The 27,141-nt window shown below is 38.0% G+C and overlaps 1 protein-coding gene across 2 annotated transcripts in view; it reads left to right on the forward strand.

Moving 5' to 3' along the window:
• SLC38A4 (solute carrier family 38 member 4) overlaps nt 1-26,888 on the forward strand; it is a 47,157-nt gene extending 20,269 nt beyond the window's left edge. The window contains exons 5-16 of one of the 2 annotated variants that reach the window (XM_068971264.1): nt 1,198-1,271; nt 1,929-2,021; nt 8,487-8,568; nt 8,655-8,737; nt 8,829-8,887; nt 9,753-10,028; nt 10,160-10,239; nt 11,328-11,428; nt 13,598-13,722; nt 19,900-20,044; nt 21,179-21,276; nt 26,412-26,888. In XM_068971264.1, coding sequence (XP_068827365.1) covers nt 1,198-1,271; nt 1,929-2,021; nt 8,487-8,568; nt 8,655-8,737; nt 8,829-8,887; nt 9,753-10,028; nt 10,160-10,239; nt 11,328-11,428; nt 13,598-13,722; nt 19,900-20,044; nt 21,179-21,276; nt 26,412-26,495 — 1,300 coding nt within the window. In that variant the 3' untranslated portion in view covers nt 26,496-26,888. Of the gene's footprint in view, nt 1-1,197; nt 1,272-1,928; nt 2,022-8,486; nt 8,569-8,654; nt 8,738-8,828; nt 8,888-9,752; nt 10,029-10,159; nt 10,240-11,327; nt 11,429-13,597; nt 13,723-19,899; nt 20,045-21,178; nt 21,277-23,921; nt 26,258-26,411 lie in introns of those variants that run through there. The other variant, XM_068971263.1, reaches the window with a different exon arrangement.
• The last annotated feature ends 253 nt before the right edge of the window (nt 26,889-27,141 follow it).

Raw genomic sequence — 27,141 nt, forward strand, 5'->3', positions numbered from 1 at the left:
AAAATGGATTCAGCAATCTCCCTTAATTCCCAACAAGTGACACAGGATTTCATTGGTGTTTACTTTTAGCATTTTCTGCCAAAGCAAGTATATGTTTAGAATATAGAGTATTATCATTATTTTTCCAGGGAATAAAATTATATAATCTGAATTGCATAATTCTTAAAAACAGCTCAATTCATAAGCTGTATGGAACAACATGTGAATAAGACATGGATTAGACAGTTCTGGTGAACATATTTTGTGATAAATAAGAGCACAATAGAGCTAGAATTGTTAGGACATTTGTACCTCATTGTCTAAATCTATGTTTGCAAACTTAAGTTCCCCAGGAATCACCAAAGAATTAGATCAGTTGTGGGGAGAATGTTTAGCGTGCTCTCATCCTAGGAAACAGACAAAGAATAAGATTTTTTTTTCAGTTTCAGGTAAAGATGACTATTATTCCTTAATTTATTATATAATTGCTTCTATCTACACTCTCTTTTTGCTGTTCAGTTCTTATTTTTGGAAAGCACTGATCACTGAATACATAAAGAAACTGTATATGCCTGTGGACATGTGGAGGGCCCTGAACCAGAAACGATTCTTTTCTGAGTACAACAAAGGTTTCCCTGCAGCCTAGACTTACCTTTTTCTGTTTCTTCTATTATACCGGCGTTTGCCAGACCTCTGGTTCACACCTCTGATCACTCTCATATAATGCGCAGACAGTAGTAATGGAACTCAGAGTTTGCTTTGGCGTCTCTGTTTCTAGATTTTAGATGGATGTTTAGTCAGGTCATTGAATAGCCCTCCAAGTATAAATATTCATGAGAATATCATGCAAATATGATATACATATACATATGCCCCTTATACTGAGTAAGTAGATATAGTATTTGCTAATTTTGCTGTACCTTTAGCATCTAAATTGTAAACTAGATTCTACTACTGGTAGTAGTAACACACGAAAAAAGGTGTGTTAGGGACTTCCAGTAGTACGTTTTGGCCCATGAAATAAAGCCAATCCAGTTCTGAAGCATTAAAGAGTATTTGTGACATTCTGAAAAAGAATGTTTCAGCTTCCCCAAATCCACATACTCTTGGAAAGTTAATGATTGAAAAGACCAGTGTAATAATGTATTGTAACATCATGTATTATTATGTCTCATTTTTTACAGAAATCTCATTGTCTCCTTTCTATTCCCTTCACAGAATCATGCTGCTTGCCGTGGCAGTCCTATCTCTTTATTCAGTTCATCTTTTATTAAAGACTGCCAAAGAAGGAGGTATGCTACACCTTAGACACCAGACATGCCATTTTGATTCTGGTTAAGGGCATTTCAGTCTCTAGCTCCATACCTATAAGATGGTGTTAGTCAATTTTACATTTAATTTTCTTCTAATCCCAATCACATGGCCTCTCCATGTTTTTAGTTATCTAGGCAAGTGAAAAATCAAGTGAAAGTGAAAGTCAGCCTGCTCAGGTTCAAGCCAAATAGAGAAAAAGACTTTTGGTGGATGATGGAAATAACAGTTCTGACTTGCTGCATGGGGCCAAGATGAATGAAGCCATCACTCCTTGTTTAACATTCACCATATTTTTGTAATGGCTTTTCAGATTGCGTATTTGGGCTTTATGATTTCTACAGGTGGTCACTTAGGTCATTTAGGGGCTTGCGCTCAGTTGTGTCTGACTCTTTGTGACCCCATGAACTATAGCCCCCTAGGCTTCTCTGTCCATGGAATTTTCCAGGCAAAAATACGGGAGCAGTTATTATTTCCTTCTCCAGGGAGCTCCCTAACCCAGGGACTGAACCTGAGATCTGTGATTTCTATATGCCGTTTATTTACATGTTTGAGGCTCCAGTGCAGAATTATATTATAGAAATATCTTCATCACTAAAGCAGTGTCTTAACAAGGTTCTTTTCATTTCCGATTATAGGGTCTTTAATTTATGAAAAACTAGGTGAAAAGGCATTTGGATGGCCTGGGAAAATCGGAGCTTTCATTTCCATTACAATGCAGAACATTGGAGGTAAGAGGTTCTAGGTTTCAACAAACCATTTAAACTTTCTAAAGGAGGTTCAAGAAATAAGAAAATTTAATGGTAATGAACAAGAATTTAAATAGAAATACCTGCTTTATCATTTTTAAATTTAATAAGTAAAGTTTTCTAAACAGATTTGCTATCTCTCTGTAACCCAAAACAGCGATATCTATATTGAAGTGAAATACTATATAAACCCTATGAAGTAAATTCTATAACAAATATAAAGAATAAAATTTTTCTTTATCTCAAATATATATAAATATATATGATTGAGCATATTTCACAAAAGGAAAAATTCAGTATCTGAGGCACGTGGTAAATTTGGGGGTCATTGAGACACATCTTGTGCAGTCAGCCCACTGGGTAGTGTTCATAGAAGCTGTGCTAAGGTAAAAATCTGGTGAGGCATCAAAAGCACTGTAAAACAGATTCTTATAATTCCTACTGAATGATCGTTTCCAGAGAGAGCTTAGAAGCACATATTTTAAATCATGTTCCAGATTATACTTGCCCACCAACTTCACTGGTCCTCTCATGTCTTTGACCTTCTAAAGACATTTTAATCCATGTTTCTGATGTCCTGTGGCTAAGTCCTCTTGCATGATCCAGACTATATCATCACATAGTGGCACTTGCTTCCCCACCTCCTACCCAGTCCCCAAACTGGTTATTCCATCCTTCTGTTCTTTCATCTTAGTGAACAAACAATACCAGCAGCATCCAGTTTCTTAAGCCAGAAATCTGGGGATCAGCCTGAACATTTCCCTCTCTCCCCAACCCTGACCATTCAATTAAATACCAGCTCTTAAGAAAAGAAGAGAAAGGAAAGGCAAAGGAGAAAAGGAAAAATATACCCATTTGAATGCAGAGTTCCAAAGAATAGCACGGAGAGATAAGAAAGGCTTCCTCAGTAATCAATACAAAGAAATAGAGGAAAACAATAAAATGGGAAAGACTAAAGTTCTCTTCAAGAAAATTAGAGATATCAAGGGAACATTTCATGCAAAGATGGGCACAATAAAGGTCATAAATGGTATGGACCTAACAGAAGCAGAAGATGTTAAGAAGAGGTGGCAAGAATACACAGAAGAACTGTACAAAAAAAGATCTTCACGACCCAGATAATCACGATGGTATGATCATTCACCTAGAGCCAAGCAAACAAAGTTAGTGGAGGTAATGGAATTCCAGTGGAGCTATTTCAAATCCTAAAAGAAGATGCTGAGAAAGTGCTGCACTCAGTATGCCAGCAAATTTGGAAAACTCAGCAGTGGCCACAAGACTGGAGAAGGTCAGTTTTCATTCCAATCCCAAAGAAAGGCAATGCCAAAGAATGCTCAAACTACCACACAACTGCACTCATCTCACATGCTAGCAAAGTAATGCTCAAAATTCTCCAAGCCAGGCTTCAAAAGTATGTGAACCATGAACTTCCAGATGTACAAATTGGATTTAGAAAAGGCAGGGGAACCAGAGATCAAATTGCCAACATCCATTGGCTCATTGAAAAAGCAAGAGAGTTCCAGAGAAATATCTACTTCTGCTTTATTGACTATGCTAAAGCCTTTGACTGTGTGGATCACAACAAACTGTGGAAAATTCTGAAAGAGATGGGAATACTAGACCACCTGACCTGCCTCCTGAGAAATCTGTATGCAGGTCAAGAAGCAACATTTAGAACTGGACCTGGAACTACAGACTGGTTCCAAATCAAGAAAGGAGTACATCAAGGCTGCACATTGTCACCCTGCTTATTTAACTTATATACAGAGCACATCATGTGAAATGCTGGGCTGGATGAAGCACAAGCTGGAATCAAGATTGCCAGGAGGAATATCAATAACCTCAGATATCCAGATGACACCACCCTTATGGCAGAAAGTGAAGAACTAAAGAGCCTCTTGATGAAAGCGAAAGAGGAAAGTGAAAAAGTTGACTTAAAGGTCAACATTCAGAAAACTCAGATCATGGCATCTGGTCCCATCACTTCATGGGAAATAGATGAGAAAACAATGGAAACAGTGAGGGACTTTTTTGGGGGGCTCCAAAATCACTGCAGATGGTGACTGCAGCTATGAAATTAAAAGATGCTTGCTTCTTGGAAGAAAAGCTATGACCAACCTAGACAGCATATTAAAAAGCAGAGACATTACTTTGCCAACAAAGGTCTGTCTAGTCAAAGCTATGTTTTTTTCAGTAGTTATGTGTGGATGTGAGTGTTGGACTATAAAGAAATCTGAGCACTGAAGAACTGATGCTTTTGAAGTATGGTGTTGGAGAAGACTCTTGAGAATCCCTTGTACTGCCAGGGGATCAAACCAGTCAGTCCTGAAGGAAATCAGTCCTGAATATTCATTGGAAGGCCTGATGCTAAAGCTGAAACTCCAATACTTTGGCCACCCGATACGAAGAGCTGACTCATTAGAAAAGACCGTTATGTTGGAAAAGATTGAAGCCTGGAGGAGAAGGGGATAACAGAGGATGAGATGGTTGGATGGCGTCACTGACTCGATGGACATGAGTTTGAGTAAGCTCTGGGAGTTGGTGTTGGACAGAGAAGCTTGGCGTGCCGCTCTCCATGGGGTCACAAAAAGTCAGATACAACTGAGCGACTGAACTGTACTGAACTGAACTGAACCATTCTTTCCCTTGTTTATCTCTTGAATCTTTCTCCTTCTAGTCTTACCACCACACTTCGGATTGTTGCAGTAGCCATCTAACTGATCTTTCTGTCTTGAGCTTCCCCTCTTCCATTTGTAATTCATCCTCCAAATTAACTTTCTCAAATCCAGATCTACCCCGGCTTCTCACATGCATAAAATTCTTCAGCATGCCCTCATTATTTTCAAGATAAAATTTAAACTCCTTATTCTGACATATAAAGGTCTTAACCGTCTTTCCTTTGCCTACCTTTCCTGAAAAACCCCCTACCGATCTGTCTCTCTCTCTCCCTACCCATCTATCATCTGTTCCTTATGTGTTCTGTGTCATAACTAAGTACATTCAGCTCCCCTACTTTTCCATCCTCCAGCCTTACCACACATGCATTCTCTGGTTCTCCCTGTTTGATTGTTCCCATGATCCATCATTCTCTAAGCTATTAGGTACTAGCACCTCTGGGCTCCTCTAACCTTGTTTGTATAGAACTGGTATGTTGTTGCTGTTCAATCACTCAGTTGTGTCCAACTCTTTTTGATCCCATAGACTGCAGCATGCCAGGCTTTCCTGTCCTTCATTATCTCCCAGAGTTTGCTAAAACTCATGTCCATTGAGTCGATGATGCTATCTAACAATCTCAAGAGGTTTTTAAATCTTTGAGTAGAGAATAGACTTTTGGATCCTGACGCACCTGAGTTTGAGTTTATTTCTGTCACTATCGATGACCTTGGGAAAGTCACTTTACAAATCTGCGTCCTTTTTTCCATCTATGTAAATGGGAGTAGTAGTTCATTCTCACAAGGTCATAATAATACAGGTTCAGTGCATAATTCCTTGCCAGTTTTCTGGCTGTTCTTAAATGGGATTTTTATAATTATAAGACAAATACATGCTAATTGTGAAAAGCTGAAACATTACATGAATATACAGATTGCAAAGAAATATTTGTGTAAATCATCCTTAGAAAATACCACTTCAGGTTTTCCTCTCTGTCAAATTTAACAAATATAGTGTTATTGTTAAAATAAGATCATCTTATAATACTGATTTACAGCTTGCTTTTTATTTAATAATATGCCTTGAATGTTTTTGATGTTACTCTTTATAATGGTTTTTGAATTTTCCATTGTACAAATGCACAGTGATTGATTTACTGAATCACTTCATGAACAGTTTTGGAATGTTTTCAGTTTTTTACTGTTGCCAACAGTGCTGCTATTGATTAACTTGTATAGAGACCTTGCAAGGAGGCCATTCTTTCTGATTAATAAAATCACTGGAATTATCTGGGATTTATAAAATGCAGCTATGTCTTTAAAAACCTTTATCTAACTATAACTGCTCCTACTAATGGATAGTTAGTAAGAAGATAAATAAAATCCAGTCATATCATAATGATTTGTATTTATGTCTGTCATATTTTTATATAGTATGAGTACAATCCCAGGTAGAATTTGGCAGTAATTATTTCATTCTTTTTACTGGCATTGAGCCCCAAGCATATAAGTCCCCCAGCCTCCACCAAATAAATTGCTTTACATTTGGTTCAAATTTTCAGCCTTATTGAGATTTAATCAATCTATTCTAAAGGAAATCAATATTCATTGAAAGGACTGATGCTAAAGCTGAAGCTCCAATACTTTGGCCACCTGATGTGACTCATTGGTAAACATCCTGATGCTGGGAAAGATTGAGGGCAGGAGAAGAAGGGGGCAACAGAGGATGAGATGATTGGATGGCATCACCGACTCAATGGACATGAGTATGAGCAAACTCCAGTAGATAGTGAAGGACAGGGAAGCTTGGTGTGCTGCAGTCCACTGGGTCACAAAAGGTTGGGCATGGCTTAGCGACTGAACAGGTCCAATTTAAATATCAAGCATTTCATAGTAGGAGATTTAAATTTAAGGATTTCATAGGAGTCCTTTGTGGGTAATCTAATATACTTATTTGGCCCATAGAACTAACTGGACATACACATACTTAGCCCTGATCCCAATAGGCTGAGTGGCAACAGCATTGTCTATTGTTCCAAGTATAGCTACTATTATGCTTCTAAACAATGCAATAAACTATAGCATGGTCTCTCAATCAAGCCCCACCACACACACACACAATATGGCTTTAAAGGAGTAAGATGAAATTTCATACAGCATTCCTGAAAATCTCTCACTTTGGTTACCCTATGTGATTAATGGTTATTGTGGCCTAAAAGAAATCACTTTTATTTCTGTATTTAGCAATTCCACATTTAGAATGTTTAATTCTCTCAATCCCCTGAAAAATTAACACTGACCATGGATGTTTCAACATTAGGAGAATAATGTTGACATTATCCAGACAGGTCTGGATCATTCTGAATTTTTGAAGACCAAACACATTAACAGTGGTGACATCACTGAAAGTGAGCAATTAACAGCTCTAAAATTGATGGTACCTCACTGAACTAGTTAATCAGAAATATCTCTTCTGTTTACCTTCTGTAAGATTTAGCTTTAGCCAAGGTCTTTGTAAAGATTAACCAAGTCATGTTTACAGAAGACACATCAGATAATGTAAAAATCATTTCATTTCACAATAGAGAGAAACACTGGCCTGAACTTAGGGAGCTTATATTTTGGATGTGGTCTGTCATTTTTCAAGCTGTGTGATACTGGACATGTCATTTAAGCTCTCATAATCATTATATCCTCAGCTGTGGAGTGAAGACAATAAAATGCATCTTCCTTTTTCACATGGCTTTTCAGCTGGCCACGTGCAAAGCTAAACCATGTGGGGAACTGTATCACTATTATTGCTTTTATTTGAGGTTAAGGAAATATTTTAAACTATGAATAGTTCAATTTGCAACTTGGATCGCTGCTTGAAATGTCTGTTAGCAAAAATTCACTAGAAGGATATAGCACACACTTAAACCTTGCAATGTGAAACTTGTCAGTGTTATTTTCAGTTGAGCCTTTTGATCATGTGTGAAATAACAAATTAGTATTATTCTTCACTGAGTGGATGGACTTTGGAAAGGGATGTTGCATAAATCCCCCAAATTGTATCTTATTGTGCATGTCTATATAAATGTTTTTCCAGAGAGAGGGTTTGCACGTTTTTATAGGTTAAATTTTGAGAAGAGTACATGATCACAGGTGCATCACTTACAGAGATGCTCAAGAAATTTTGCCACTTTGTTATGATTTCTTGTTTGGACAAAGGATACAGAAAAACACTTCACTGATCAAGGTTAGAGAAGCTATCCTCCCTTGTACTTTTCTTCTTTATCAATCTAGTATGACTCCAGTGTGGAGAATCAGCAGTCTGAGATTGTGTGCCCCTCTTGGAGATCACAAAGGACTAAACTGGTGTCCACCTACTAAGGGCAGACTGACACGTACTCTACCCAACTCCACCTTGCAATTCCACCCCCACCCCCTCTTGTGGTTGACACCTTTGGTTGTCAAACCTCTGCCTGAGTTTTAGATACAAACAGGCACATATGTAAGGCCATGATGACTACTAGCAGGAAAGCTTCAAAACTGCAGCCTCACTGAAAATCTGAGCTGGATTTAACACAGCATCAGCATTGACACTGTCGGCAAACGTCCATTGGGAAAAGCCAAAGGGCCCAATATCCATTTATAAGAAGAGCTTGGAAGGCATACAGAATACACAGTGGGTGGCTTCTCTTTCGGTTTGGGAATTACTGAGAAGCTGGGATGTCCCCAATGCCTGGACTTCTCACAACTTGCCTGTGACGTTGGTGCCATGAACACTACTAAGCTGTCACGTTTTCCATTTTAGCCATGTCAAGCTACCTCTTTATCATTAAATATGAACTACCTGAAGTAATCAGAGCATTCATGGGACTTGAAGAAAATACTGGGTATGTCTTCTGTTTTCTCTGTAACATCGATAGACTCATCCTACTTGGTCTTTTCTGATCCTAATATTCTGGTCTTTCTTTTCTAGAGAATGGTATCTCAACGGCAACTACCTCGTCATATTTGTGTCCGTTGGAATAATTCTTCCACTTTCTCTACTTAAAAATTTAGGTAAAGTCATTTTCCATTTTGATTTTCATTTCATATTCTAAGAGGTAAGCTGATTGTAGATGCCATATTCACCTTCTTTCCTAACTCCTAGGTTACCTTGGTTATACCAGCGGATTTTCTCTTACTTGCATGGTGTTTTTTGTCAGTGTGGTAAGTGATTTTTGACATGACCCTTGTAACTTGGTAGGCATGTGGTGCTTTTCAGCGCCTGAAATGGTGTCCTAATTTTTGTTCAAGCACATCATTAGCATGAAATAGTTCTTGCATCACAAGCAATTTTCTTGTATTCTCATTTGGAATGAGAGAAGAATAGTCATGAGTTTAAATATAATTGAGTTAGAATGTCAAGACCATTGCTAATAGTATGTTCTAGGCAAACTAGATGTTATAGTTGGACAAAAGGAACACTTCAGCAGGAATGTGACAATAACTCAGTGTTTCAAAAGGTGGAGGAAGAAGAAGTGAAGAGACCCAGAAAATAAATGAATAGACTCTAGAATTATCCTTATTTGCATGAATCAGCCATTTTCTCTTACTCATTCAACCCATGAATAGAAGGTGACCACAGGGGAATTAAAGAAAGAAATCCTTTCCCACCCTATCCCATTCTCCTCTAAAAGGAGGAATTTCAGTTAATATCATGAATGCCAACATTTATGTAGCATTTCTCCCAAGAGGCAAAGGAGGAAGGAAGAGTTTCTGATGCCTATTTTCATTAGTTTGAAGAAATGAAAGAGATGAAATGCAGCAAGAAAATGATCATCTTTCTCATGGAAGAGTATGCATGAAGCTTAGGATAGATTCACACAAAATACTGTCTTGTTGCCAACCATTGCTCCGACTCCTTCCTTTGAACAGAGGCTACAGGGAGTCTCCATCATCCATTAGTCTAAGAGGAATCTTCAGCAGAGTTCCCTCATATCTACCCCATAAACCAACCATATGGATTTTTGTTTCATTGTTTTCCTCAAAGGGCTAACTCTTTGTTGTTGTTGTTGTTAATGATCTGGTCTAGGTGATTTACAAGAAATTCCAAATACCCTGTCCTCTGCCTATTCTGGATCACAGTGTTGGGAATCTGACATTCAACAATACAGTTCCAGTGCATGTGGTGATGTTACTCAACAACTCTGAGAGTAGTGGTGTGAACTTCATGATGGATTACACCCACCAGAATGCTGCAGGACTTGATGAGAACCAGGCCAAGGGCTCTCTTCATGGCAGTGGAGTGGAGTTTGAAGCACACAGTGATGACAAGTGTCAGCCCAAATACTTTGTCTTCAACTCCAGGGTATGTGAGAGCCAGAGGCCTCTAAGGGTCTAGCAATGGAGTCTCTGAGTTTTTATTTCAGAAGCTGAGATGGCCTGAGGTAGCCCTCTGTGTTGGAATGCTAAATATGAGGTGTTATCTTTGTTTTTCAGACGGCCTATGCAATTCCCATCCTAGCATTTGCTTTTGTATGCCACCCTGAGGTCCTTCCTATCTACAGTGAACTTAAAGAGTAAGGCAGCCATCATTTTAACATTTAAACTTGCTTTGAAAATGTGCTCATATGTTGAAAGGTGCTTTATACAGAAGCATAGTTTAGAGCTTTGTCTTTACAGAAATTTTATGCTGTAACCACTCATCAGTAACATGCTTTAACCACAAAGGTATGAATCAGCCCCTTCACTACTTTCTTTTCTCCTACTCCTTCATCCTAATGATCCAGGTGAGGGGTCCAGGGGGAGGAGGAGCCCATGTCTGCAAGGATTTTGGCAGGCATGTGGAATTGGAATTTGAAATTGGTGGGAAGAAGATGTCACCTGAGCTGGAAATGACCCACACCCGTGCAGACCAAAAATTATGGTTAGGGTGGCCTGACTAAGCAGCTTCTTTTACCTTGAGGGGAGGGTGTCATATAATAATTCTCATCTTCTTTACCCAGACTTCAATACTCAGTTCTCACTTAAACAACAATAACTTGCCCCATATATTCAGATATACTTCTTGAAAAACTTTTAGAGCACTTCCATTTGATTTACTTGGAAAGTCCTATGTAGCAGTTCATCTACACTTGATCTTAGCGGAAAGAGAAGTGATAGCAATTACCCTAGAGGCCTGATGATGGTTTAAGCAGCCAGGTGCCTCCAGAATGGTTTCCAGAAGCTGTCCAGGTAAAAATATCAAGCTTTCAGGTAGTCTGGACTCCTAGAAGGAGTATTTTGTTGATTCTTGTGGATTCTTGCCCTCAAATCTATCTCACTGTGAAGTATGAAGGTTTTCTGCATTAGAAACCAGTTTGACCCTTGTGTCAATTACACTCTCAAACATGCAATAGACAAGCATACTTATCAAAATAAAATAAGCTGATCCTTTTCTAGGAAAATAGTTATTTTTAAAACTGAAGAGGTAGCATTTAAGAAAAATGGAAGCAAATCCTCCATAATTCTTGAAGGCAAATTTAAATAAGTGATGTTTCTGCACTAAAAATATGGTTTTATAATGAACAACACAGACATATATTATTTTCTTAGCTTTTAAATTGCAAAAAAGTAGTATTTTCATCAGATCAGAAAATCAAAGCTCAATGTCCTTTATCTTTTTTAGTCGGTCCCGGAGGAAGATGCAAACAGTGTCGAATGTCTCCATCACAGGGATGCTCGTCATGTATCTGGTTGCTGCCCTCTTTGGTTATCTAACCTTTTATGGTAGGTCACTCTGTCAAAGTCATTCTCTTTGTGCAAATCCTAGTTGGACAGATCATTAACCTGGCAGGTATAATTATTTTAATTACTCTCAGTAAACAGCATGATCTATAGATGCACATACTCAATTAGCATGCTATTTTAGCCTCCTCATTTGACCTAAGAAAATGACTTAAGAAAAATTGAATTAGATTTCCTAACAGTTTACAATCATTTGTGAATTCCCTCATATTAAAAAAAAAAAACTCTCAATCATAATTCCTTTTCTTAAGGGATAAAGGATATTTCAGCTATATGTTGTAAAGCTCTTTTGGTAGAATAACTAATTAACAAGCAAATGGCAGAAAAAGTACAAAGTCCTTGAGTTAGAACCTGCTTCTTGTTTACCAGTCAAGTCAGATCTGGAGGCCTGGAGCATTAGACAAATTTTCTGGCTAATTTCATTCTTTTCTATTATAGTGACTGGTTTCTAAGTGAACAGGACATGACAGTATTCCTTTCAATCTGGGGACATACTATCAAAAAACAAAGTGATTCTGGTCACATTAGATTATGCTGAAAATATTTCCTCTGTGGACACAAAAGGAGCAGGATTGTTCTTCTCTTCCCTGAAGCATGGCCCTAGAGATGAATCTCAGGGAATCAAACATTAATATTAATCAATGTTATCAACTTACACATATTTTTAAAATAAAACTCTCTATAGTTTTGTATTTTTTTCTGACTGACTCAGTAAATTAAATTGATTGCAAGACAAGTTGGGGAGGAAGAGGCTGGAGAGGGCACCATTTACTTGGGTTTTTTTCTTTTTGACTAATATTTGGTTTTTAACCAAGCTGTGGTTTAGATTGGGCATAAACTCTGCTGGTTGTAAATTAATGAAAGTCAGGACAATGTCATTGATAGTATTTTTATCCTCCTTTGATTTTGAGGTAAGGAGTGGGAAAATCAGAGTGCATCTGATTCTATAAGTATTTCCTTATCATGGGTGCCTGGAATCCTGAATGAACTGTGTTTTCCAGAAGGGCAGCATCTTAATCTTAGGGCATTACTTCATCTTTGCATTGTTACTTAGTCTCAGTTTAGTTTAGTTGCTCAGTGGTGTCGACTCTTTGTGACTCCATGGACTGCAGCACACCAGGCTTCCCTGTCTATCACCAACTACCAGAGCTTGCTCAAATTCATGTCCATCGAGTTGGTGATGCCATCCAGCCACCTAATCCTCTGTCATCCCCTTCTCTTCCTGCCTTCATTCATTCCCAGCATCAGGGTCTTTTCCGATGAGTCAGTTCTTTGCATCAGGTGGCCAAAGTATTGGAGTTTCAGCTTCAGCATCAGTCTTTCCAATGACGATTCAGGACTGATTTCCTTTAGGATTGACTGGTTTGATTTCCTTGCAGTTACTTAGTCTAATGAGTCTCAACTCAGTGAGACAAACATAAACTTGACAAAGTCCAAGAATATGTCTATCAGAGTCATGATGGGGTCATAACTGTTGAGCTTGAAAAAGTATTAGAGATCATTTGTCCTAGGGTTTCCATACTGGGTTTGGAGAAGCTGCGTCAGGCCTCACTAGGTAGGCAGGAGTGGAAGGAGATGGCAAGATGTGAGTGACAGTCTGATAAAGCTTAGTCCTTTCATCCCTTTCAACCAGAGGACCTCAGCCTGTCCTGTTTTGTGATGCTTCTGTAAAGCAGAGTTATCACAATGTCAATGACCCAGAGAAGAGCCTTAGCAATTTTATATTAAATCTGCAATTTTACAAGCTTCAGGACCCTTTGTTCATTTGAACAAAGATCACACAAGGTGGCTCAGCAGTAAAGAATTCGCCTGCAGTGCTGGAGACGCAGCAGAGGCAGGTTCGATCCCTGGGTTGGGAAGATCCCCTGAAGAAGGGCATGGCAACCCACTCCAGTATTCTTGCCTGGAGAATCCCAAGGACAGAGGAGCCTGGTGGGCTACAGTCCATTGGAACACAGAGTTGGACACGACTGAAGTGACTTAGCACACACACACAACTAATAAGGTGAGACAGGATAAAAGCAGAGGTGTCTGGATTCTCAGATCTGGGTTCTTCCTACTATACTGTGTTCTTCCTATAAAACGTTGTCATAGGTGAGCAGTGCCAATCTGACTACACCAGTGGACTCATTCTCCACTTCCTCTTTGCAGGAGAAGTTGAAGATGAATTGCTTCATGCTTACAGCAAAGTGTACACATTTGACACCCCTCTCCTCATGGTGCGCCTGGCTGTCCTTGTGGCAGTAACACTAACTGTGCCCATAGTGCTATTCCCTGTAAGTACCTGGGTTTGATAAAAGAATCCTGCTTGACTATATAGATTAGTACATATACTCTGACTTGATGTGGATTCAATTAAAATGCAATTCCCGAGAACATTATATTTTATATAGCCTTTTGAACCTACTGACTATGTACTATGTAGATACAGCAAGTATTTTTAGTTTTTATTATTTATTTGCTTATTAAAAGTTAAAAAATATTTTGGCCAAGCCACCCAGCTTGGCAGATTTTAGTTCATCGACCAGGAATCAAGCCCATATTCTTGGCAGTGAAAGCACAGAGACTCAATCATTGGACTGCCAGGGAATTCCATAGAACAAGTATTTTTAAAGGTGAAGCTGAAACTCCAATACTTTGGCCAACTCCTGCAAAGAGCTGACTCATTGAAAAAGACTCTGATGCTGGGAGAGGTTGGGGGCAGGAGGAGAAGGGGATGACAGAGGATGAGATGGCTGGATGGCATCACTGACTCGATGAACGTGAGTTTGTGTGAACTCCGGGAGTTGGTGATGGACAGGGAGGCCTGGCATGCTGCAATTTATGGGGTCGCAAAGAGTCGGACACGAATGAGTGACCGAACTGAACTGAACTGAAGTACTTTTCAAATGTAGGGAAAAAAAAATCACCAAATTTATTTCTATGTATTTATTTGTTTTATGGTTTTATTGAGATTGAAATTTATTTTTAAACTAAAATTAAAAAAGCAGATCTTGAGCTTCTCTCTTATAGATTAGTAGAAATGAGTAGTAATTCATACAACTTTTGAAGTTTGAAAGCCAAAACCACATTCACTTTCAGATTATATTGCATTTTTACCACAGTTCTGTAGATACTTCATTTTTTTTTGCCTCCTAGTGCTATTATGCTACCTTCTAAAAGGTGAATGAGAAGGAGATTCATGTTAAGTAAATGACACACTACAACCAAATTTCCTTTAAAAAAGTAGTCATGTGATCCATCATATATCTCTTTAATGCTTCTAAGACTGATACATACCCTCTTGCCGGACTGATATTGGGACCGTCCCTTCGTGGCATTTATCACTGGGGTCAGTTGTTACAGGATCATAGAGCAGGGCTGGTTGTGGAGACTTGAATTACAAGTTAAAACCACTACCTATGGAGAAACACAAGTCTGCACTTTCCTGCCAACTCTCCCTCCTTTCATAAACACTGAATTTATCATTCATTTTAGGGGGAAAATTAGCAGCACAGTAGTCAGTACTGTCCTGTACAGAATGTTCCATACAGGGCCAAACAGATGAGGGCTAGTCATATAATGATACTGCGGTCACTTTAAATGCAGCTTGTGCGCTGAAATATTTGTTGGCACATTCCTTCTTCATGAGTGCATGAAATCAGATCTTTATTACAACAGCAGCTAAGAGTTTACTTTTAAATAATGTCTTGTCTCTCATTTATCTGAAAGTATTTCAAATATCATGCACACAGCTTTAGCCTAAAATCAGCCCCATTGTAGGTATAAGGGAGAAGACAGCTGTACACAGAAGCTGTACCATAGGGTAAAATTTTCAAGCAAACAACATCCGCCAAGAAAAGAATATCTGGAACCCTTCTTTTTTGTGTGTAAAGATATTCCTGATTAAATTTTGGCACGCAGTGGGCACTCACATCATTGTTGAATCAAAGCATTTTATAAAAGAAATCTGTTACATGCCTCTGCATTATTTTTTATTCATAAGCCCTAAATGTGGTGCTTTCAAGCCGAGGTCTCAGGAGATTAACGGACTTGGTTGGGTTACCCAGCTAGCTGGTAACAGTTGAGCTAATACATGACTCACAGATGACACTGATGGCTGCAGTCATAATTATGGGAAGTAGAAGTTAGCCTTTCATTTGGTGATGATCATTTCAGTTTGACATTAACAATCCAGATTGACCATAGAAATTCTTCCCCTGTATAACAGATAAAGCTCTGGCACAAATCTGTCCATCAAGAATGGCAACACATTTCCCATTAGATGTATCTCCCGTTGTGGTCTGGAAGCATTTCCCATCCATTAAAACCAAAATTGATCATTAGAACCAGATTTCAGAAAGCATAACGAACTGCTATCCTTCAATATGTATTTTCATTCAACATTAGCAGTTATGAAACATTTTGTTTGTAAATCTGCCTCACCCTTACAGTATTACATTGAAATGGTCTATATAATTGTCCACATTTTCCCCTAGAGGTTAGGGGTATGTACAGTGAATGGCATAGGATGAGCTCAACCATGTTTGCTAAGGAAGACCATCTCCAAATGAAGCTTGCCTTTTCTTAAGTTGTAAGAACTGCCTTTTCTAGCAAAAAAGACATAGACTCTTCCCTTGCCAACATCTGCCATGAACTACAGTTTGAGTGAGCATCTTGGCTACCTGAACCAAGCCTCCATGTTTTGATGGATGACATAAAAGCGAGTTTGGCCTCCTTGCCCCAGTCAAATTCATTCAGGCTGCATTTTAGTCAGTTCTCAACCAAAATGATAGAAATTGGTTGTGCTGCATTTCTTAGTTTCTTCCAATTTTGAACCAAAATTTTCCACGTGACGCATGCTGAGTCAAATAGCGTGGTTCTCCTGATGAGCTTCTTTGAATTAAGAAACTCTTGACCAATATGTTTATTTACTTTGTTTTGGCATCCCCACACATAAATAATAAAACAAGCAAAACCTAAAATGGATTAGATTTAATCTGGCTTAAAATCTATCCGTTTTAGGTATTTTTGGTATTCTCCATTTTTCAACAAATATGTTGATCATTTTTCTTAGGAGCCCAAGAAGAGATAACAAGGGTTTTGTTGTCAGTTGTGGTTGGGTTTTCCTTTTATCTCTCCATTTATTATCTTTCTTTTTTCCAGATAGCATTTTCCTTCTTAGAAAAGGCACAAAGTGTTTATTGAACAAATAAAGAGAATTAAGGTTAGTTTTTCCACAAGCTGCAAAACATTTTTTCTTTCTTAGCTGGAGAAGGTGATATGGGGCTGGGTTGTCTATTATGGAATTGACATTTTCAACTTGTGCTTCTCTTTATGCATAAAATGCACACATTTTCATGAAAAACAGAAAAAACACAAAAACTCAAATTCTACTCTGCATCTTTTTCTCTTTAAGAAAAAAGAGATCATGTCTCGGATCCTCTAGCTACTTCTATTTCATTTTATTTTAGTAAAACCATTCTTTTCACTTATATTGCCTTCAGATTTCCTATTTCGAAGTGAATATGGATGTAGACATAGAAATATTGCAGATGTTTCTGTGTCTGGAATAGCACAGTGACCATCGGTATTTCCTACACACTTTGTCCTACACAATCCTGCAAAGTGAAGTGTGGTTCACTTCTAAGCAATAGAATGGATTTTTTTTTTTAGAGTTGAGAACGAAGTCTGCCGCTTTCCAGTTGGCCGCTGCATTTATGACTTTCCCATTGAGCCCCCATATTAACACACAGTACCTCCTAATAGGCTCTTGTTCGGAACATTAAATTTGGAAATGTTTTCTCTAGAGCTGCATGGAACTTGTCTGGAATCGCTCGGGGGGCCTTTCGTCCCCACAGTATCTGACCCACATTTCCAGGTTCTTATCAGTTTGTGTCAGTACAGAAAAGGACACTGAGATAAATCAGTAATAAGCCAGAGTCACCTCTGTCCTGACATAGGTAAATAGAGCTGCTGGGGACCTCAAGATTCCAGGCTCACCCTGCAAGGCAGTGTTCTTATGTGGAATGACTGCTGCTGCTGCTGCTAAGTCGCTTCAGTCGTGTCCGACTGTGCGACCCCAGAGACAGCAGCCCACCAGGCTCGCCCGTCCCTGGGATTCTCCAGGCAAGAACACTGGAGTGGGTTGCCATTTCCTTCTCCAATGTGGAATGACTAGCAAGTTTCATTCTATTTTTTCCACCATCTACCACCACCAGCAATCTCCCATCTCCCTCTTTGCCCTGTCGCCCATTTTAGGAATGCATGGGCAACTCTATACGCCTTCAGGTCTTTTAGGATTTTGTTATTCCTTGTTCATTCTGAAGCACAAGCTTTCACCATTTATTTCAACCATTATTCTTGTAAACTTTCTGTACTCTTACATCATTAAGCCAAATTGTAATGTTTCTGAGAGCCATGAGATCTTAGGAAACTGTGTTTATTTACATTCAGACACCCAGTACATACAGGCTTGCTAACTTAGCTTAAACAATTAAAGGCATTATTACAACAAAGGACTAAAAAACACAAACATGTGACCCCCTGCCTGAAAATAACCTTATTCTACTTGTTTATGCTGTAACTTTATCACTTTCAGACAAATAAATCCTTAAAACCACAGAAAGCTTATTTTAAGTGTGTTAAGTTTGGACAGCATTGAATAAGCACTAATTGTCAGACATAATGTAGAATTAATAAACTATTGGGAAAAACAAAGTCAAACCTTTTGGTTTCCTCAGTCTACTTTTCAGAGTTGTGTAATCTTCACTCATCCAATTTTTAAAATCCGTTACAAACTCACTCTTAAACTGTTTCCAGAGACTATGCAGAGTTGCCATTCTGGAAATGAAACTGCCTTTTAAACCTAAACAGATGGCTTTAATTTTTTGTGGACTGGCATGAAAAGAATGCTACATTAGACACTGAGGCAACTGAACTCAAAGTTTTTGTTATTTGTATGTGTGCTTCAAAATATATTTTACTTTTCTCTCTTTTCAGTGAATTCCAATCTTTGCACTATTAAGAGACTTCAGAAGCAAAAGTTTAAAGTGAAAATCAATTCCACATTTCTAAGAATAAGAAGTCCTAGCTTAACTGTAGTGCTCATTTATTGCAAAGCCAATAAACTAATTCCACTAAGTCCAAAAGTGTCTTCCAAAAGATTCCAAAGATAAGAACATTTTCAACTTTGTCAAGCTGTACAAACATAAAAGGCTCTCCCTCCCTCTACCCACAAGGATTTTTTCATCCAGTTACATCAGGGTAACTTGAGCTCATGCTACAATTGGAGCCTCCCTGACCCTTTACCTACTTATTTCAGCTGCTGCAATAGGACTGAAATCTCAGAAGAATCCTGAAGGGAGGGGAAAGATTTGTTCTGTTCAATTCATCAACATTTATTGGTGCCTTCTGCATGTGAGACACTAAGATAGAAACTCTGAGGAATGTTAAGATTGTTAGGTCTTGTCCTCTGCCTTTTGTGCATTTATAATCTATACTGGGAGAGGGAGAGGTGATGGGGTGGCGAGGGGGCGGGGGGGCAGGGGGGTGGGAAGAAGTAAACACAAAAAGCATCATGTTTCTTAAAATACCAGGTGGTAAAAATGTTAAATAAAGTGTGAACTGAGGAGATGCCAGGTTGATAAAAGTTCTGCTCACAATCATATGCAAATAAATTCAGTGCTTGCCCTTCATACTTAATCCGGGCTGATGAGACATAATTAGAAATCAACAGGGGCTTTTTCTGTGTCTCTGAATTATATATCTTATCTGTTCTTTTGTCTCTTTCTGACTGAGATTGTTTTCAAGAAACAAATTCTGAAAACTGAGAAAGTGAGCACAAGATAGATTGCCAAGGAAAAGTGATTCCCTCCCAAACATCAAAAATCAGCATCAAACTTACACAACAATATGAATGCACCTGATACCACTGAACTAGAGTCTTTAAAATGGTTAAGATGATACATTTTATGTTATCTGTACTTTACCGCAATGGTTTACATTTTTGGAAAAAATATCAGCATCAAGATCTTTTCTGGGGGTAAAGAAAAACAAAGAAAATGCTTTAGAGGGATAAGAATATTTGAAAAAGTAGATGAAAACAAAGCAGAGACCCAAAGGTGATAGTGGGAGTGGGAGGGGAAATACATTAGGTGTTTGGGATTAACATATATACACTACTGCATATAAAATAGATAACTAACAAGGACATACTGTGTATTGGAGGAAACTGCAGTCAATATCTTGTAATAATCTATAATGGAAAAGAATCTGAAAGAGAATATATATAGTCATACATAAATATGTATAATTATATGTATAATATAAGTATAAATATATGTAATATGCATGTACATGTATAAATATGTAAAATAGAATCAATTTGCGTGTACTTGAAACTAACGTAACATTGCAACTGAACTTTCAATAAAAAACAACACTGACCTTGCCTTTGAACTTTCCTGTTGCAGATTCGCACATCAGTGACCACACTGTTATTTCCCAAAAGACCATTCAGCTGGATAAGGCATTTCCTGATTGCAGCCATAATTATTGCTCTTAATAATGTTTTGGTCATTCTTGTGCCAACTATAAAATACATCTTTGGCTTCATAGGTAAGTTTCCAAAAGGCTTTTATTTAGTCAACTCGAGCTGTTCTTAAATGGAGAGCAGGGAACCAGTGATGGGAGGTCAAGGATCTCAGTCCATCTCAGGCTCCTAGAATTCCTAGTAGCCCAACTGGGCTCCGGTTGGTCACCATCCCTTCCTCCCAGGTGACATTGGACTTGATGGACAGGACCAGAAAATGTTGGTGCTAAAACCTACCTTATAGGTCATCTAATCTAGCTGCCTTTTCTGACAAACAATGCAACTTAGCCCTATAGAAGTCAAATCATATGTTGGAGTGAACCCAGGGTTTGGACTGAGGTCTTAACTCTGCATCAAGAGAAAAAAAAGGAGGAAAGAAGGTAGATTCTACATAACTGGTCTGTGAGTATTAGCTGAGCATTAAAGGATATCTTTGGAGAAAGAGGAGATTGACTTTGTAAACATATTTTTTCTATTAACTGGGTGACCCATTAATATATTTAATTTTCCATTCTGCTGATTTGAGGGTTTACTTACATTTTAAGTACAATATAAAATTTTATAAAACAATATAAAAACACAGGTGTAAGCAACATGAAAAGTTAGAAGTGGATCAGAAGGGTGTATGAGGAGTTCAGCTTCCTTAGTATGTGTTTATATGACTAATTTCCTATAAATCTATAACACTCAGCCTTTTTGTTGTTTATTGTGTATAATGTATATCTACTAGGCAGCTATGATGTTAGGTGCATTTTAATTTTATTTATAAATATATTTTGTTTTGAAAAAACATCCACTGGCTAATGCTTTGGCCATCTGATGCGAAGAGCCAACTCATTGGAAAAGACCCTGATGTTGGGAAAGATTGAGGGCAGGAGAAGAGGGTGACAGAGGATGAGATGGTTGGATGGCATCATTAATTCAATGGACATGAGTTTGAGTAAACTCTGGGAGATAGTGAAGGACAGGGAAGCCTGGCATGCTGCAGTCCCTGGGGTCACAAAGAGTTGGACATGACTAAGTGACTGAACTATAAACCGTGAGCTTATAGTGCTTTTCGTGCTTTGCTAAGGGTAGTTTTAGACTTGGTTTCTTTTGAGTGTATGCCTTTTCATCTCTGCCTGTTGAGTAAGACTGACTTGTCCCATGTCTCTCCTCAGGGGCTTCTTCTGCCACTATGCTGATCTTCATCCTTCCAGCAGTTTTCTATCTTAAACTTGTCAAGAAAGAACCTCTTAGGTCACCCCAAAAGGTCGGGGTAAGTAAGGTTTACAATTTCTCCCTTTAAGTTTCCACCACTTAGAGTAAACCAGGAAATGCACGCACATGTTCCCAAAACTGAATCGATGCACAACAACCGAAAATCAGAGAGGGCTGGAACTCTCTGGTGGAAAAGAAGGAGGTGTAGACTTTAGCACTGAGATGATTCTGGGATTTCTTCTCTTCACATTAAATAGCTTGTGCTAAATCCTTCCTACCTGTCAAATGCTAGTGGAGTTTGCTCACAGGCATACATTTATAACAGTTTCTACCACCAAGCTGTTGTTGCACTATCTATAGAAAAACATGCAGGAAGGAATTAGGCTCCTTAGCAGCGTTATGAAAAAATATAAACATTTTGGTCACAGTCATTAGGTTTGTGAGGCAAAAAATGTTGCTTTTGTTTTCCCCTCCTCAGTACCTTGTTGTCCCCTGTGGACCAAGAACAGAACCATCTGTTGTCCAGTTAGTCTCTTTCCATATAATTTATAGTCCTATTAACGTGGGGAGTATATATTTCTTTCCCACAATAGTACTACAAAAAATGTATACTAGAAATAATTGTTCTTCAATATTAAATATTATCTAAGACTGCTTAATGTCAAGGCTATGGTTTTTCCTGTGGTCATGTATGGATGTGAGAGTTGGACTGTGAAGAAGGCTGAGCACCGAAGAATTGATGCTTTTGAACTGTGGTGTTGGAGAAGACTCTTGGGAGTCCCTTGGACTGCAAGGAGATCCAACCAGTCCATTCTGAAGGAGATCAGTCCTGGGTGTTCTTTGGAGGGAATGATGCTGAAGCTGAAACTCCAGTACTTTGGCCACCTCATGCGAAGAGTTGACTCATTGGTAAAGACTCTGATGCTGGGAGGGATTGGGGGCAGGAGGAGAAGGGGACGACCGAGGATGAGATGGCTCGATGGCATCACTGACTCGATGGGCGTGAGTCTGAGTGAACTCCGGGAGTTGGTGATGGACAGGGAGGCCTGGCGTGCTGCGATTCATGGGGTCTCAAAGAGTCGGACATGACTGAGTGACTGAACTGAACTGAAGACTGCTTAATAAAGTCTTGTATTAAGGCTTGAAAAGTGCCTCTGACTGACTGACCCTGAATTTTGCCTGTGAGTCATTCTCCTCTCAGGATGGTTTGGGGACTTTAGGAAAGGTTGGTATCAAAAGCTCCTCCCATCATCTTGCCCCCAGATTTCCACTCTATGTAGTCCATTCTGTTTCGACCTTTATAGCACTGGGACCTTGGTAAATCACTTTTTCAGTTTGACCAGATATAAAAGTGAATAGAATTATATCCCAAATCCTTCTTAGTGAAAAAAGATTTCAGTCACTGTTTCTTTTTATGTAAAATTAGGAAGTCTATCTATGTGGTAGTCTATAAGGCCCCTTTTAGTGCTAAAATTGTGAAATATTTATATGTTTATGTAATTACAGATATATTACAAATATAGGCATATACGTTTATGTTCAGTTCAGTTCAGTCTCTCAGTCGTGTCCGACTCTTTGCGACCCCATAAGCTGCAGCACGCCAAGCCTTCCTGTCCAACACCAACTCCCAGAGCCTACCCAAACTCATGTCCATTGAGTCGGTTATGCCATCCAACCATCTCATCCTCTGTCGTCCCCTTCTCCTACCTTCAGTCTTTCCCAGCATCAGAGTCTTTTCAAATGAGTCAGCTCTTCGCATCAGATGGCCAAAGTATTGGAGTTTCAGCTTCAACATCAGACCCCCCAATGAACACCCAGGACTGATCTCCTTTAGGATGGACTGGTTGGATCTCCTTGCAGTCCAAGGGACTCTCAAGAGTCTTCTCCAACACCACAGTTCAAAAGCATCAATTCTTCTATGCTCAGCCCTCTTTATAGTCCGACTCTCACATCCATACATGACTACTGGAAAAACCAGTATATGTATATGAAATTACATATTAATACACACATATATACCTTGAGGCCTTTTTTTCAAGAAATATGCAATGTACATTATATTGTGTGCATGCTCAGGCCTCTTCAGTCATGTCTGACTCTTTGTGACCTCATAGACTGTAGTCTGCCACGCTCCTCTGTCCTCTAGGGATTCTCTAGGCAAGAACACTGCAGTGGGTTGCCATGCCCTCTTCCAGGGGATCATCTCGACCCAGGGATCAGACCTGCATTTCATATTATGTCTCCTGCATTGGCAGGGGTTCTTTACCACTAGTGCCATTAGGCTTTGTTTTTGTTTGTTTTTAAAAAAATGTAATCCTATCATACATGCTACTCTTTTATAACCTGCCCTTTTTCACCTAAAAGATTGTGAGCACTCCGTAAGTCATCTAATCTTTTTCTATTACTTGGTTTGTAAGGATTACAGGATATTCCATCATTTTATGTACCAAATCAATCAACCATTTTTCTATATTGAACACTTGGGTTAAATCTCTCTACTATTGTATTCTTACCCTCTTTCCCGAGGTAGGGTTCTAAATTGACTAACTGCTAGGCATGAGCAGCTATAAGAATAATACAATTCAATATGCAAATCAAATGGCTGTCTTAAGTTAACAACTTATATAAGCAAACTGTACTAAGGAAACTGTACTAAGGAAGTATAATTTCTGTGCTCCCTAACAAGTTCTTTCTGACTTACAGGCTTTTATTTTCTTCGTGGTTGGCATCATCTTCATGATGGGAAGCATGGCACTCATTATAATTGACTGGATTTACAATCCCCCATATTCCAAGCATCACTAACCCAAGGAAAAATACTATCTTTTCCTGTTGGAGATGGCTACCAATTATGCTCCCAAAGACATTTTAGTAATCTTGTTTGGAATGTTATTCATAGGAAGTAACAGGAAGATTCCAAAGATGTTTACCAGCAATATTACCAAGCACCTACAGAAGAGAAAATCATCATTTTTGTCACAAATGGCTGTTTATATGTTTAAAATCTGTGGTGCACATTTCCACCCAGGTTTTACTAGAGCAGTGTGCGATGATATATTTTTGCTTCTGCGTATGCAGAATAAAGGTAGCTGCATGTAACGATCATCAGATAATACCCTTTTCCCTCTCCCCCCAAAAGTACCAAATTTCTGTATTCTCAGAACATTAAGCAAAAATGCCCTGATGGCAAAGCTATCGCCACTTAATACCTTCCCTCAATCTTGCACCAAATACTCCAGGTCTATTTAATGACAGAGGCAAAAGACATATATTATGAACTGTCTCTACAAATCACATGAATGATCAGACACCAGGCTGGAGCATTTTATGCTCAACACTAACAGAAAATTTTGCCCATCCCACTTGTGACATTAAATTAGTGACTTCTTCATTCAATCATTCTTCTGTAAATATTAAAACATCCTATGAAACATAGAGAGGGGCTTTATTGAAATTATAGAGCACCAGCAAAACAATGCTTATCGCTCTATTGAGTGTTCTGGAAGCATTTGTTTATTAATGTTATTTGCAGTCCTCTTGTCATACTTTTGTCATTGAACAATGCCCTCCCTCTCGTCTTCCATTTTCATTCAGAATTTTTAGAATACCACTATTCATGTGGAGCTACACTACCCAGTATTGTTTAATACATTTTTATTTGATAAACATTCAGTGCAGGAAACTGTGATTGCTTTATGTTTATGTATATAATCTTATTCTGTAGTTATCAGAATTTTAATGTATGGTACATTTGATTTTTATTTTTTACACGTGTAGTTTTCTCTTCACAGTCAAACGTTTATGTTATTGGGGGTGGGGGTAGGGAATTGAGTTGATAGGCTAAAAAATCCACATGTTTGTATTTGTCTATTGGGCATATTTTAAATTTGAAACCTGAGTGATATATTGAATAGTTTGGTAATGCTCTTCTTCAGTGTTTACAATATTACCATAATCATCTACAAGAAAACGAGTTCCCTATTTGCATTATCGATACTAAGGTAGTTCTTTTAATTTAGCAGGTCTAAAATAGGATTTAGTTCATTTTAGCTTGAATAGGTGTTTGCTAACATTGATTTGCCATTCAATACAGTGTTGAGCTATTCTCTATAAAAACAAAAGTGCTAACACTACAAAGAGATGCAAATTACTATTCTTGCTCACTTTTACAACATAGTTACATGAAATGGATTTAAAAATTAGTACTCATTGCCTAGAATTTCTAGAGTTTGCTCCTTTTTTTCTCAATCAGTAGCAAGCACATTTGTTGTATATTTTAGCATAGCCTAGTATGAAATACAGGTGTTATGTAAGTATGATAATATTAAATCGTATTTCAATAGTTTTTGCTGGAATGTGCCTTACTTAAATATATATTTGTTTTATGTATTATTCTCTAGAGGCATGATGTTGTAAAATGGTGCACTTTGTTAGGGAAATTGAGCATTACTAGAAACTATCATGAGTTCTGACTTACTATTATTTACCAAATAGCATTTTAAAGATATATTTCTATTTTCAATTCATCTAAAGAGAGTATCAAAATAGAAAATGGAAAAAAGGTGCCTTCTGAGTGTTAAAAATGTTTGATCTGAATGTATTTAAATGTAAATACAATGGATTGATCCAAAAAACTGAAAAGCTATAAAATCTGTATATATTTTGAATGCTTTAAGTTTGAAATGACTCACTTGAAAGTATCAACATGTAAAATTATATTCAAGAGCAATACTACAGTGCCAAATAATACAGTGTCGTTTTATCTCATGGCCATTTTCAGGATTAGAGTTCACACAGACTGCAGGACAGGCATACATATGGTATATTGTACTGGTTAATTTAGCCCCATTTATAAACAGATGAAAATTTTATTTTCCTATTTCATTTATAAGATGGTTCAATATATTGGGAAGCTTTTTTTTATTACAGAAAGTGTATATTGGTATATAATAAATGAATTTTTCAAATGACTATGATATAATTTTCTTTCTATTGTTGAAGGCATGAAAAATATTATTTATAAGTGAAAACATATTTTAAATCAATATTGTCTCTTTTATATTGGTATATGTTCCATTTTTATTATTAATCTGACATAAAACTAATATTTATAGCTTTCAGAAAATAGTTGCCATCTTATTCTGGCAAAATACACAGCTAATTTGAAATCATGCTTGTTTTGTATTGTCCTAGAATGAATGTGGAAGAAATTACTCTCTTAATGGTGAATTAATGAAGAACTCATCTGGGATAGAAAAAGAAGGAATAGAAGAATGATGAAAATAGTTAAAGAAAAGTCTGAAATATTTTGGAGAAGGGAAAGTAACATGGGAGTGCTGAGTACTGGGTAGAAATGGAACTGACAGGTCATACATTAAGCTTATGTTTAACTTTCTAAGAAACTTCCAAGTCATTCTCCAAAGTGGTTCTACCATTTTCATTTTCACCAGGAATATACACAAGTTCTAGTTGCTCCACATCCCCACCAGCAGTTGACATTGTCTTTTGTAGTTTGGTGCCCTTCAAGTAGGTGTGGAAAATTATCTCACCGTGATTTTCGTTTCCATTTCCCTGATGACTAGTGTGGGAAACTCTTCATGCATATAATGCGTGTTTTCTTTTGTCAAGTGTCTGTTCAAATCCCTCGCTCATTTTAAAAATTAGGTTGCCTTTTTGTTATGTATTTGTCAGAATTCTTTATATATTCTGGATACACGTCCTTTGTCAGATTGCAAATGTATTTTCCCAGCCTATGGCATGCTTACACATTTTCCTAAATGTGTTTTGCAATTCCTGTCTTAATGAGGATGAGATTAATTGGAATGGTCAATTAATTGTCATAATTGTTTAGATTTTCAAATTTGGAGAGTACAAGAATTCTTTCTCTTTTTTGTTATTATATCATTTTGCCTTGTAGCTAGCT

The sequence above is a fragment of the Capricornis sumatraensis genome, chromosome 4 (assembly GCF_032405125.1).
Source record: "Capricornis sumatraensis isolate serow.1 chromosome 4, serow.2, whole genome shotgun sequence".
NCBI lineage: Eukaryota > Metazoa > Chordata > Mammalia > Artiodactyla > Bovidae > Capricornis > Capricornis sumatraensis.